Raw genomic sequence first — 14,859 nt, 5'->3', positions numbered from 1 at the left:
TGACCTGTCACTAAAACAACTTAGAGCGAAAATCACCTACTTTATTTTCAGAGCGGATCCTGACAGTACACCCGCAAGTCATGATCCCAGGAAAGTTGCCTCTTCCCTAAATTTCCTCCAAGAAATGGACTTCAAAAGCCTCCGATCCTTCACAGGCTGGAAGTCCCCTGGAGTGTTCTTCAAACACTATTCGAAGCAGGTGCAAGAAGTCAAGAGATTCATGGTGGCAGCAGGTAGCATGATGAAACCTGCTGTTTAGTGCTGCGTAGGACAGAGAGTTTTTCGGGACTTTAACTCAAACAGGTGCCTGTGTTGACCCTAGTGCAATACATAGTGATTTCAAGGGACCCTTAGTGTCAGTAATAGACTGTTCTTTACCAAGGTGAAATGACATAGATTCTTACACGTGTGCCACATGTTCTTGGATATGAAGTGTATCATGATTTAAAAGACTTGCGTTCCTCAGGAACTAGTGATTACAGGAAAAATATTTGCCCTTTCAGATTTTGCATCACCGTCTTATTAAAATATCTATGTCTATTATCGTATTTTATTATTGTACATAATTTTCATATTTCCATGCAAGTTTCAAATAAAATATTTATTTTATTTACCATATGCATCTAATTTCGCTCCTATTTTTTACATGAAAATATATTTCTGTTCTTGTTTTATTGAACCTACTCTAGAGTTTATTATGATTAGTATACCCACTATCTTATATACACTCACCTAATGGTATAAAATTTGTTCCTACACAAATATTTACCCTTCTGCTCTGTCTTGAGAGCGGCACGATTTCTTATCCAGGTAAGTCTTTCCTCGTCAGATTACTACGAGATATTCCTCTTGTCCTATTAGGACCTTCCTCGCCAGGGGGGCGGGATGCCAGGTCAGTGTAATGCCTCTGGTAGTGACATTTAACGGGGATGTCACGGTCTCTTTGGTCACCAGACCACGGGAATGTTAATCCAAGTACAGGGCACTTGAAATGGGAACAAATCCACGATACATTAATTCTCTAGTACACTTCCATCAGGACGACATGGGTGAGATGGCCATGTCGTCCTGATCTCACCCATGTCGTCCTGATGGACCCGCCCAACTGTTCCAGTTCAGCCTGCCAGGCCCCTCCCTGCTGTATTGTATCGCGGAGGCTGGTAGTGAGCTAGAACGGAATGAGGACGGACGTGATGTCACACAAGTATGGCGTCGGTTTGTTTACGTTGAGAGTACCGTAACAGTAACGAAGGTTGGGTAACTTTGGAATGGCACCTCGGTTACCTCGCCACCTTTCCCCCTCGAAGCGTAAACGCTAGGTGGGGTGCAGATAGCCATGTGACGTGTTAATGCATGCGTCCCCTGTTGATTTACGATATTCTAAAGGGAAACCTTTAGGGTACTCGCCCCAGAAGTTAGAATTCTGTGAAAACCTTTAGTTTAATTCTCTGGGAATATTATGGTAGTCATATATATCCAAAGGAAGCTACTGAAGGAACCTTCCATCAGGACGACATGGCCATCTCACCCAAAAATAGATTTTTCGCTTCGCTCAAAATCCGTTTATTAGTCCTAATGGTACAATGGTACACTGCTCTTACTACAACCACTAATATTACTATTGGTAATGATGATGATAATATGAAATTGGCCATGGGCCAAAAGAAGAAGAAAAAAGAAAAAAGACAAAAAAATTGCAAATTCTTTTGTCCATGACTTTAAAACTTCCAAGCTTATCGAACGCTAACTCTACCTCGCCACAAATTATAGCCTCAATAACTTGATGATTTCTGTATGCTAGATAGTCCAGTGCTTAGGCTCAGGGTAGGAATTTAATCCATATTTAGTAAGAAAAGCTTATAGACTAATTCAACATAAATAAGTGTTCTTTACTGTTCAGAAAGAAGCTATTACAGTGATAATGCGTTCGCCTAGCATTCACAGGGCACCAGATCGATCCTAGCCCGGGACTCTGGTTGGGCACCACAGTGGGGGGTTGGGCTTGTCCGGCTGACGTCCTGGTGAGCATCTTTTCTGATGACACTGGAGCTGAAAGCAGGAACTTTTAATATTTGTTATCTCTTGTGTGTTAACTGTTATTCTTATTATATATAATATATATATATATATATATTATATATATTATATATATTATATATATATATATATATATATATATAATAATAATAATAATAATAATAATAATAATAATAATAATAATAATAATAATAATAATTTGTTTTTTCTTTTACAGGAATGACACTGACCTCCTACATAGGGTGTGACATCATGATGCCATTCTACTTTCCACATCAATCTGAAGATGTTACCAGAATCACAGTTATAAAAGCAACGGATTCCGGGAAACCGTTGTCGTAAGAGTTTAAGTTTATATCAGTATTGTGTGCGGGAAATTTTCTTACAAAACTAAAATAGCAACAAAACTGGAGCTAAGATTTCGTCACATTTAAATGGCCTCTTCCCTGTGTTTTTGTTGGCCCTTTCAAGATGAGTAATGGTTTCCAACTGGCAAAAGACGAAGAGTTGACACAGTGGTTATCGTTCATGTTTTTGACAGTTCTGTTTCACTTGGACAATTGATTGCCAATGCTAGGCTACTAATTTTACATTTATTAAATAATGATATCTACAGTCGTGAAATTTTAGAAAACCAACACAGTTCAGTTTGGTATTTTATTAATTTTATTATTTTTCTTTTTTTTTTTTTTGCAAATTCTACATAGATGATTAGACAGAAATTAATTTATTAAAAAATAACTGTACGAATTCGTAAGACTTGACATTAGAACATACTTTTGTTATTTGGATAAGTACGTGGTGCAAATAAACCTTAAAAAAATACATATGATTTTAAAACAAGATTCTTAGGAACTTTCTTATACATTTCCCGTTCAGATCCAAGACTTGTAGATATAAACTTATGTAAAATGTCATTCTCATAGCTGGTATTTTTTCGAGTTACGGCCTATCCCAGAGATTTGCCCACAAGTCCACCCAACTGTAAATGGGGCACCAAGATTTTTACTGTGGTAAAAATATAAGGAGTCAGTTATGTGCTAGGAACTTCGTTCTTAAGGGCTAAATTTGTGTGTACACACACACACATATATATATATATATATATATAAACTGTATATATATATATATATATGTGTGTGTATATATATATGTATATATATATATATGGTATATATATATATATATATATGTATATATATATACATATATATATGTATATATATATATATATATATGTATATATATATATATATATGTATATATGGTATATATATATATATATATGTATATATGTATATATATATATATATATATACTGTGTAACTGTATATATATATATATATATATTGTGTACTATATATATATATACTCTGTACTATATATATATATATATATATATCTATATATATATATATATATATGTGTGTGTGTGTATATATATACTCTGTACTGTATATATATATATATATATATACATATATATATATATATATATATGTATGTATGTATGTATGTATGTGAGAGAATTGGAATGCACGAGAGATTTGCAGGGTCAACTTTATCTTTGTGAAAGTTAAGTGGGAGGATTGTAATTACTAAAATTGGTCATTGCATCTCGACATGACTGTCATCGGTATTTTTTGGCATACACAATATCACCGGTTCTGAGAACCTTTTTAACCATGGCGATAGAAATGGAGTCTGCATATATGAGAGAGAGAGAGAGGAGAGAGAGAGAGGAGAGAGAGAGAGAGTGTGTGTGTGTCTGTGCGTGTGTTTCACGTTACTGAAAAGAACATTATTTGTACAGAGGTAATGTTTCATAGAAAGGGTAGATTTATTCCTCTCTAAGTAATATTTGTAATCGTCTCAAAGTAGTTAACGTCATTGTATGATTACAAACGAAGTTCATAAGAGTATTGAGGAAGAATATAAATTACCTTTGATGTCTTTCAGAATCAGGTCTCCTTTAAGAACTGACCTAGTAACTTATGACGCGTCTCAGTCCTGGGTCAGGAGCGTGGAATTCGAAATATGTGAGGGTGTGGTGGAACTTCGTCTGAAAAACGTAACCTATGCCTTCAACGATACTTATTATTGTATTGTGGAATCCAAGAATACGTCAGCGTGTTTCTCGCAAGTGAACCTAATAGTTGCAGGTAAGCCTGACGCTACTTACGTTCGAAATGTTTTTAAAGAATTTCAAAATTGTGTCTTTCGTGACAGGGGAAGTTCGGATCAACAACTCCGAGTACTTTACTAAATGTTACCATTCAATTTTTTTTTTTTTTTTTCTTTTTTTTTTTAACACTGACATGTATTGTATATAGCACTTCATTAATAATCAAAACTAAAATATAGCGACGGGACGGTGTAGCGGAAATAAATCTGAAACTTTTAATGGTGGTTTACTAATTTTTGTGTGTGCTGTGGTAGCCTATTGAGAAGGTACCTGTCTTGCAATCTGTGTCTTGGGAGTTCGAGATCCGTTCCAGTTTCTGCAACCTCATCAACCTTGTAAGCTAGGGATTGGGGAAGTTTAGTCATCAGCAGTCAATGTCTGGCCCTCCTTGGTGCTAGCTTGGGTGGAGAGTGGGCATAGGCATTGATCATATTATTATTATTATTATTATTATTATTATCACTAGATAAGCTTCAACCCTAGATGAAAAAGCAGGATGCTATAAGTCTAAGGGTTCCAACAAGGATATATAGCCCAGTGAAGAAAGGAAACAAGAATATAAATAAACTACAAGAGAAGTACAGTATTGAATAATTAAAACAGAATATTTCAAGAATAGTAACAACATTTAAATAGGTCTTCCATATATAAACTATGAAAACTTAAAAAAGAGAGAGAGAGAGAGAGAGAGAGAGAGAGAGAGAGAGAGAGAGAGAGAGAGAGAGAGAGAGAGAGAGAGAATGTATAAGAATAATGTGCCAGTGTATCCTCAAGCAAGAGAATTCTACCCCAAAACAGTGAAAGACCATGGTACAGAGGCTATGGCACTACCCAAGACTAGAGACCAATTTGTTTGATTTCGGAGTGTCATTCTCCCGGAAGAGCTGCTCACCATAGCTTAAGAGTTTCTTAAATCCTTACCAAGAGGAAAGTAGCCACTGAACAATTACAGTACACTAGTTAACTCCTAGTAGGTTGGCCAAGGCACCAGCCACCCGTTGAGATACTACCGCTAGAGAGCTATGGGCTCGTTTGACTGGCCAAACATACTCCATTGGATCCTTCTCTATGGTTACGAATCATTTTCCTTTTGCCTACACATACACCGAATAGTCTGGCCTATTCTTTACATATTCTCCTCTGTCCTCATACACTTGACAACATTGAGATCACCAAACAATTCTTTTTCGCTCAAGGGCTTAACTACTGCATTACAATGATTCCGTGGCTACTTTCCTCTTAGTAAGGGTTGAAGAGACTGTAGCTATGGTGAGCAACTTTTCTAGGAGAAGGACACTCCAAAATCAAACCGCTGATCTCTAGTCTTGGGTAGTGCTATAGCCTCTGTACCGTGGTCTTCCACTGTCTTGGGGTAGAGTTCTCTTCTTTGAGGGTACACTCGGGTACACTATTCTATCTTATTTCTCTTCCTCTTATTTTGTAAAGTTTTCATTGTTTTTATGAAAGATTTGTTTTAATGATGCTACTGTTCTTAAAATATTCTATTTTATTGTTGATTAATTCTCTTGTTGTTTATTTATTTCCTTATTTCCTTTCCTCTTTTTGATAGTTTTCCTGTTGGAGCCATTGAGCTTACAGCATCCTGCTTTTCCAAATGGTTGTAGCTTAGCAAGTAATGATAATAATGATAATTGAGCGAAGAAGAAATGTTTGGTAATCACAGTGTTGTCAGGTGTATGTGGACAGAAGAGAGCATGGAAAGAATATGCCAGACTATTCGGTGTATTGGTAGCCAAAGAAAAAAGGAGCCGTAACCAGAGATGGGTATCCAGTATAGTACTCTCTGGCCAGTCAAAGGAACCAATAACTCTATAGCGGTAGTATCTCAATGGGTGGCTGGTGCCCTGGCTTATATATGATCAGTCTATACCATTTTCCTGTCCCTTGTCTTTGCCGCTCATGAACGACATTTAAAACGCCTCTCGGAAGTTTTCTTTTAATGACAAATTTTCAATATATCTCGTTTCTTTAAATTGATATTTGTAAAAAGAGAGGCAACATCCGAAGTAATCACCGCACTACAATTTGGTTAAAATCAAAAGGATAGACTGTGATTCTTTGACAAGTTTAGAAAGATTGAGAAATACTAACCTCCCTGTCCCTGCTGCGTTCAATATGACCTAAATTTCGTAAATGAAATCAAATGAAGAATTGCATATATTTTTTAAATGAAATCAAATAAGAATACATAAATTTCTTGAATGAAATCACATGAAAAAACACAGAGGGGGATTCAGCGGAGTTTGGCTGGTACTGCTAGGGTGCCACAGCCCACCCTCCCCTGTTATCCACCACAGATGAAGTTTCATACGCTGAATCCCCTACTGCTGCGACCTCCGCGGTCACCAAGGTGCTGGAGGAAGCAGCAGGGCCTACCAGAACTGTGTCAGAAGGGCTTACCAGAACTGCGTCACAATCGGTCGCCATTCATTCCCATTTCTAGCACGCTCTCTTGCCTCTCTCACATGTATCCTCCAATCACCCAGAGCTTTCTTCACTCCATCCATCAACCTAAACCTTGGCCTTCCTCTTGTACTTCTCCCATCATTTCTTGCATTTATCACCTTCTTTAGCAGACAGACACTTTCCATTCTCTCAACATGGCTAAACCACCTCAACACATTTATATCCACTCTAGCTGCTAAATTATTTCTGACACCCGTTCTCACTCACGCTACTTCGTTCCTAACCCTATCTAACCGAGATACACCAGCCATACTCCTCAGATACTTCATCTAAAACATTCAATCTCTGTCTCTCCGTCACTTTCATTCCCCACAACTCCGATCCATACATCACAGTAGATACAATCACTTTCTCATACAGAACTCTCTTTACATTCATGCGTAACCCTCTATTCTTTACCATTCCCTTCACTGCCTCCAGCACTTTGCATCCTTCATTCACTCTCTGACGTACTTCTGGTTCCACTCCACGATTTCCTGCAACAACAGACCCCAAGTACTTGATCTGATCTACTGCCTCAAGTAACTCTCCATTCAACATGACATTCAACTTTGCAACACCCTTCCTTCTCATGCCTCTCATAACCTTACTCTTACCCATATTAACTCTCAACTTCTTCTCTCACATACCCTTCCAAACTCATCACTAATTGACCAAGCTTCTCTTCCGAGTCTGCACCAGTACAGTATCATTCGCAAACAACTGAATTAGCTCCCATTCATGATCACTCTTGTCTATCAATCTCAGTCCTCAACCAAGCACGAGCATTCACCTCTCTCATCCCTCCATCAACAAACAAGTTGAACAACCATGGCGACATCACACATCCCTGTCTCAGCCCCATTCTCACTGGAAACCACTCACTCACTTTATTTCCTATCCCAACACATGCTTTACTGCCTATGTAGAAACTCTTCACTGCTTGTATCAACCTTCCACCAATTCCATATAACCTCATCACATTCCACATAGCTTCCCTATCACCTCTATCATACGCTTTCTCCAGATCCATAAACCCTGTGGCCACGGTGGCATAACAACAATTAGAATAGCGCCAATATATCCATGCATGTTGTAAGAGGCGACTAAAAGGGACGAGACGGGTGTGCTGGGAACCCCCTCTCATGTATTTCATATTCCTGTGAGACATAAAAATATACTCAAATTTTGTAAATGAAATCAAATTAAAAAAAAACATAAATTTCTTAATTTAAATCAAATAAAAAACTACATACATTTTGTAAATGAAATCAAATAATAAGAAACAAATTTCGGAAATGGAATCATACAGAAAATTACCTAAATTTTGTAAATGAACTCAAATAAAAAACATAGATTACGCAATAAAATTAAATGAAAAAATATCGTAAATGTACTCAAATAGAAAATACATAAATATCGCAAATGAAATCAAATTGAAATACAAAAATTTCATAAATGAAATCAATTGGTTAAATTCATAAATCTCGCAAATGAAATCAAATAAAAATACATAAATATCTTAAATGAAATCAAATAAAAAATACAAAAATCTCTTAAATAAAATCAAATGAAAAAATACACAAATTTCGTAAATGAGATTAAAGAAGAGAATATTGAGAGGCAAAGGCATGAAAGGGTTGGTATTCTGTATCTTCGGAGAATTGCATGAAGACGTTCAAGTCTGGTGACGCCGAAAGCTATATTTAGACAGGTGTGGGTTGAGAGAGAGAGAGAGAGAGAGAGAGAGAGAGAGAGAGAGAGCTATGCTGATATTGACATTGGATATTATGCAAATTAATAATTGCGGTTAACCGTAGAGGCTAAGAAGATCTTGAAATTAAATCTTATCCTTTAACATTTAATTCCCAAGTTACTTTGCTGGATTTCACTTCGGTAGAGTTGTTAGCTCACTTACATCGTCATCATCAAAAATACAAAACATTTGTTGCAATACTCATTGATTTCCTTGGGACCGTTTGTTTAATCTTCACTAGGTTGTAATTACACTATATCAGTTTAGAATTTGAGAATACAACTAGCTCGGTAATACTTTTGTTAGTTGAGAAGTGTAAATAATTGCTGCATGTCTATGAAGGATGGGTTTTATTCATAAAGACTAATTAGCTACAGACTGATGGGCTCCGTGGTGGGCAAGTGGGCAAATGACATAAGCTGCCCGAGACAGTGTTACCAACAAATTTTTGCTAAATTATGCCAGTCGGATGAAAAATATATGCTAAAAAGCAAGAATTTATGCTAAATATGGTATGATATAATGCTAGAATTATGTTAACTAATTATTATTATTGCGTTAAACATTTCCTTAATACATTTGAATTAAAATAACATAATGGACTTTTTCAGTGTTTATATTAGGTGAAATGATACGAATGTGACTGTTCTGGTTTAATGGATATATTTGATGAAAACTTGTTAGAAAATTGATATAAGATATCCTTTTTCTTTCATATTTCGCATATGCAATTAGCTACCTGCACTGTCGGGAATTTCGAACTGATCAATCGAAATTCCCGCCATTTGACTCCGCCTACGTTGCAACAAATTGGAGGGAGAGGAGAGAACTCGCGGGCGAATGAATGTCGTTCAAGACGAGAATGTTTAGAACCAAAAAGAGAAACCGCCTGGTAGGGGAGGCGCTGAGACTAAAGAAATCAACCATTTGTGAATTAAGATTAAGAAAAATAACGTCATTGTATTGTAACGTGATAAAAAAATCCAATCTAGAAATTTAGGTCCAGAAAAAATTGCGGGAAAAAGGTGACGTCGGAGGTTGCAGAGGCCCGCTCTGCCTCTTTGATCCGTCGTCCCCAACAACAGTAAGTCCTAATTGTTCTCTCTCCCCCCCCCTAGTGTACCCAGGTCAGTTTCCATGTAGGTCTTGTTAGAGTTGTGTAAAATTTGTATCTGTAAATATTTCATCGATCCTTGTGCCAGGGGATCAGTGTTATTTTGTTAAATACGTAAAAAGGTCTCGGTAAGGCGTTTATCGTGATAACTTTCCTAATGTTTAATTAATTTTGCTAAAATTTTGAGTCCGATGCGGACATAGTTTTTTTTCGGTCACACACATGTTCTTTAAGTCAAGTATCTCTTTGTATGTCAAGTAAAGGTTTATTTTTTATGTTTCTCGTATTAGATTATTATTTTTATAATAAATTTTGTTAAAATATAGCCGTATTCTACTTATTTCCCGAATGGTTTTGAGAGGCTAGCCCTTAAGGCCTTGTGACACGCCCAGCACATTGGGCAACTTAGTAAACCGGTGAAAATTTCGCCACATGCACACTGCTTGAAAATCTCTTAAAACATAATTAACATTTTGATACTTATATAAAGAAAAAAAAATACTTTACTTATGAAGGAAAACATATGTATACATTCACACCTTACTGACGATATAAAGAAAATTAAAAAGAAACATACTTTACTTATAAAGGAAAACATATGTAGGCCTATACACTCACACCAGACCTCCAAAGTAGGCCTATTATTTTGTAACAGGCTATATGCAATATAACGGAATATATATATATATATATATATATATATATATATATATATATATATATATATATATATATATATATATATATATATATATATACTGTATACACATACACACTCATTTAAGTTAAGAATACATTACTTTAAATGTCAATATAGCCTAAATCCAGGAATTATCTGCATTGTACTTCAAATATTTTGAAGGTATGCTAGAATTATGCTAAAAAAAATTAATTATGCTAGAATATATGCTAAGCTCCAGATCCTGGGCCAAATTATGCTAAAAATCTAATTATGCTAGAATTTATGCTAAGGCCCAAATCTTATGCCAAATTATGCTAAAAGCATAAAATTATGCTAAATTTGGTAACACTGGGGCCGCGAGAACTGTTGCCCCAATCGTACGTACACTCAGTGCGGCACAGAATATTTCATCATCATCATCATCATCTCGTCCTAGGCCTATTGACGCAAATGGTCCTCGGTTAGATTTCGCCAGTCGTCTCTATCTTGAGCTTTTAATTTAATACTTCTCCATTCATCATCTCTGACTTGACACTTCATAGACCTCAGGCAAGTAGGCTTGGGTCTTATAACTCTTCTAGTGCCTTGTGGAGCCTAGTTGAAAGTTTATTGAACTAATCTCTCTTAGGGAGTGCTAAGAACATGACCAAACCATCTCCATCTACCCCTCATCATGATCTCCACATATGACACTTTGGTAATCTCTCTTATGTTTCATTTCTAATCCTGTCCAATATTCTTCTGAAGGATTTGTTCTCAAATCTACAAAATCTATTGGACATTGCTTCATTGTCATACAACGACTCATGTCTATACAGAAACACTCATCTCACTAAACTGACATAGAGCCTGATTTTTATATGTAATTTCAGGCGATTTTATTTCCAAATTTTACTTGACCTAGCCATTGTTTGATTTGCTTTTCTCAATTTTTCTTTAGACTCCAATTCTAAAGACGTTTTATTAGAGATCATAGTTCCTAAATATTTAAATGATTCTACCCCATTAATCCTTTCTCCTTCCAATGATATTTCATATTTAGAAAGTAAAAAATCTGCCATTCCAATTAATAGATTTTTCAGTTTTACTAACGCTTGCATTGTGGGTGTTACATAACAAATTGTAATTTCCATTATTCCCTTCTTTATGTGACCAATTTTAGTATTGTCGATTATCAATGCGCAAGAAGTAAAAGCCAATATCAACTTTAAAAGCATGGCCTTGCTATATCCAAATTAGTTAGTTTCAATAATCAGTTGGTAAAAGTTAGGTGCCAAAAACTTAAAAGAAAACATTCTCCAGCGAGAGGGTTGACCGGGGCACCAGCCTCCTGTTGAGATACTACCGCTAGAGTCTTATTAGGTCCTGTGACTGACCAGTCAGTACTACATTGGATCATTCTTTCTGGTTATGGCTTATTTTTCCTTTGCCCACACATGCATCGAATAGCCTGGCCTATTATTTCTCCACATTCTCCTCTGTCCTCACACACTTGACAACACTTAGATTACCAAACAATAATTCTTCTTCACTCAAAGGGTTAACTACTGCAATGTAATTGTTCAGTAGCTTCTTTCCTCTTGGTAAGGGTAGAAAAGACTCCTTAGCTATGTTAAGGAGCTCTTTTAGGAGAAGGACACTCCAGAATAAAACCACAGTTCCTTAGACTTAGGTAGTGCCATAGCCTCTGTACCATGGTCTTGAACTATCTTGGATGAGAGTTTTCTTGCTAGAGGGTACACTCAGGCACACTATTCTCCATTAATTGTTTATATATATATATATATATATATATATATATATATATATATATATATATATATATATATATATATATATATATATATATATATATATATATACACATACATAAATATATATATATATATATATATATATATATATATATATATATATATATATATATATATATATATATATATACATATATATATCTATTTTTGGGTGAGATAGCCATGGCGTCCTGATGGAAGGTTCCTTTTTGGTAGCATCCTTGGGTATATAACTACTAAATATTCCCAGAGAATTTAACCACAGGTTATCACAGAATTCTAACTTCTGGAGCGAGTATCCTAAAGGCTTCCCTTTAAGACATTGTATATCAACGGGACGCATAAAGTTAACACTTCGATGTGTAGGGGCGGAGAATAGCTTGGGAGCCGTTCCACAGCTAATCTCGTTCGTGGCTACTTTTGGTACTCGAGACGTAAACAAACGGGCGCCATTGCTAAATGACGTCACGTCCGTCCTCATCCTGAAGCCAGTTGCTTGCCGATCACCATGATACAGCAGAACAGGGTGGGACCTCAAAAAACTGGACGAAGTAGCAGGGAGGGTCCATCAGGACACCATGGCTATCTCACCCAAAAATAGATTTTTCGCTTCGCTCAAAATCCAACTATTCAACGCAAACCGAACGAAACTATTCAAACAACTTACATCGCATTGTTAACTACTTATACAACTATTCACAAGTTAATATTCCTTGGTAACAATGCTTATTACAATTAAATATAAACAAAACCTTCATTTGTACAGAAACCTGCCCATTTCCACTTAACGCAATGTAATATAAAAGAGCATTTTCCATATACAATATGAACATATATATTCAATAACAATTGATTTCCCATGTCGTTATTGTAAGTAACGACAGTTTATATTAGGTGAAATGATACGAATGTGACTGTTCTGATTTAATAATTGGATATATTTGATGAAAACTTGTTAGAAAATTGATATAAGATATCCCTTTTCTTTCATATTTCGCATATGTAATTAGCTACCTGCACACTGCTTGAAAATCTCTTAGAACATAATTAACATTTTGATACTTATATAAAGAAAAAAAATACTTTACTTACGAAGGAAAACATATGTATACATTCACACCTTACTGACGATATAAAGAAAATAAAAAAAACATACTTTACTTATAAAGGAAAACATATGTAGGCCTATACACTCACACCAGACCTCCAAAGTATTATTTTGTAACAGGCTATATGCAATATAACGGAAAATAAATTATATATATATATATATATATATATATATATATATATATATATATATATATATATATATATATATATAAAACGGATTTTGAGCGAAGCGAAAAATCTATTTTTGGGTGAGATAACCATGGCGTCCTGATGGAAGGTTCCTTTTTGGTAGCTTCCTTGGGTATATAAACTACTAGATATTCCCAGAGAATTTAACCACAGGTTATCACAGAATTCTAACTTCTGGAGCGAGTATCCTAAAGGTTTCCCTTTAAGACATCGTATATCAACAGGGGACGCATGTATTAACGCGCCACATAGCTATCTGCACCCCACATAGAGTTAACACTTCGATGTGTAGGGGCGGAGAATAGCTGGAGAGCCGTTCCACAGCTAATCTCGTCCGTGGCTACTTTTGGTACTTGAAACGTAAACAAACGGGCGCCATTGCTAAATGACGTCACGTCCGTCCTCATCCTGAAGCCAGTTGGTTGCCGATCACCATGATACAGCTGGACAGAGTGGGACAAGTAAGGCTGGACGAAGTAGCAGGGAGAGTCAATCAGGACGCCATGGCTATCTCACCCAAAAATAGATTTTTGCTTCGCTCAAAATCCGTTTTTTGGGCTCAAGCCATGGCGTCCTGATGGAAGAATACCAGAGAATCAATGTATCGTGGTAGAATTTCTCCTTTTAGTGTAAGTGCCGAGGGCTTTGAATAGAGTAAGCATGGTAATCTTGATAGAGGTTCCGTGGGGCTGAAACTCCCTGCCCCCCTTGGCAGAGAAGTCCCAACGGACCATGCTGAGGATCAAAGTGGTTCTTGAAGGGCTACCCACCTTGCGGGGAGAACGTGAAGAACTCGGAGACAAGACAGAATGGTTGCTATTCGTATAGGAACATTCTAAAAAAACAGACAAGTGGTGGTTAGGCACTGTATATTGTAAAGGAGAACAGTCTGGTCTCGAAGGTATAGCGCAAGTAAGTATTCAGTTAGGAATATTACATAGCATGGGTGAGTATATAATATGGATTGAACCAATTATCTTCATCTTTTCTATAGAGGAAAAAGGGGAAGGATAATGAGACTATGACAACCATGTATTTCATAGTATAAGTAGGAGCAGATTGAGACGCACAAGTAAATAAAATAGAAATTTTATTTCACAATTGCAGAATATGGTAAATAAATGCAATAAAGGATGTAAAGGTATTTACAATAAATCATAATGTACATAGTAATGAAAGACTTCGCTCTTGAATCTGAAAGAAAATTTCAAATTATTAGAAAGCACGGGTTCCAGATGAACATTAGTCTTTTAAAAGAAAAACACATCATGCACTAGGCATACGGCACTCATGTGACGACTATAACATTTCACCTGAGAGAAGAACAGTCTATGAAAAACACTAAGTGTCTTTGAATTCACTACGTATCACGCGAGGGTCAACATAGGCACCCGAGGAGTTAGAGTCCCAAGTAACTCACTGTTCTATGCAGAGTTAGGTGCAGGTTTCATAACACTACCTGCGGCTACCACGAAATGTTTGACTTCATGCACTTGTTACGCATAATGTTTGAAGAAAACACGC

At 36.2% G+C, this 14,859-nt stretch overlaps 1 protein-coding gene across 1 annotated transcript in view; it reads left to right on the top strand.

Moving 5' to 3' along the window:
• Nucleotides 1–14,859, top strand: part of LOC137627187 (uncharacterized) — an 85,324-nt gene that overhangs the window by 41,902 nt on the left and 28,563 nt on the right. Inside the window, 2 exon segments of the mRNA XM_068358264.1 lie at nt 2,255–2,375; nt 3,997–4,199. Of these exon segments, the coding sequence (XP_068214365.1) occupies nt 2,255–2,375; nt 3,997–4,199 (324 nt within the window).

The sequence above is a fragment of the Palaemon carinicauda genome, chromosome 35 (genome assembly GCF_036898095.1).
Source record: "Palaemon carinicauda isolate YSFRI2023 chromosome 35, ASM3689809v2, whole genome shotgun sequence".
NCBI lineage: Eukaryota > Metazoa > Arthropoda > Malacostraca > Decapoda > Palaemonidae > Palaemon > Palaemon carinicauda.
The sequence above is the reverse complement of the archived record's forward strand: the minus strand, read 5'-3'. Positions and strand labels throughout refer to the sequence as shown.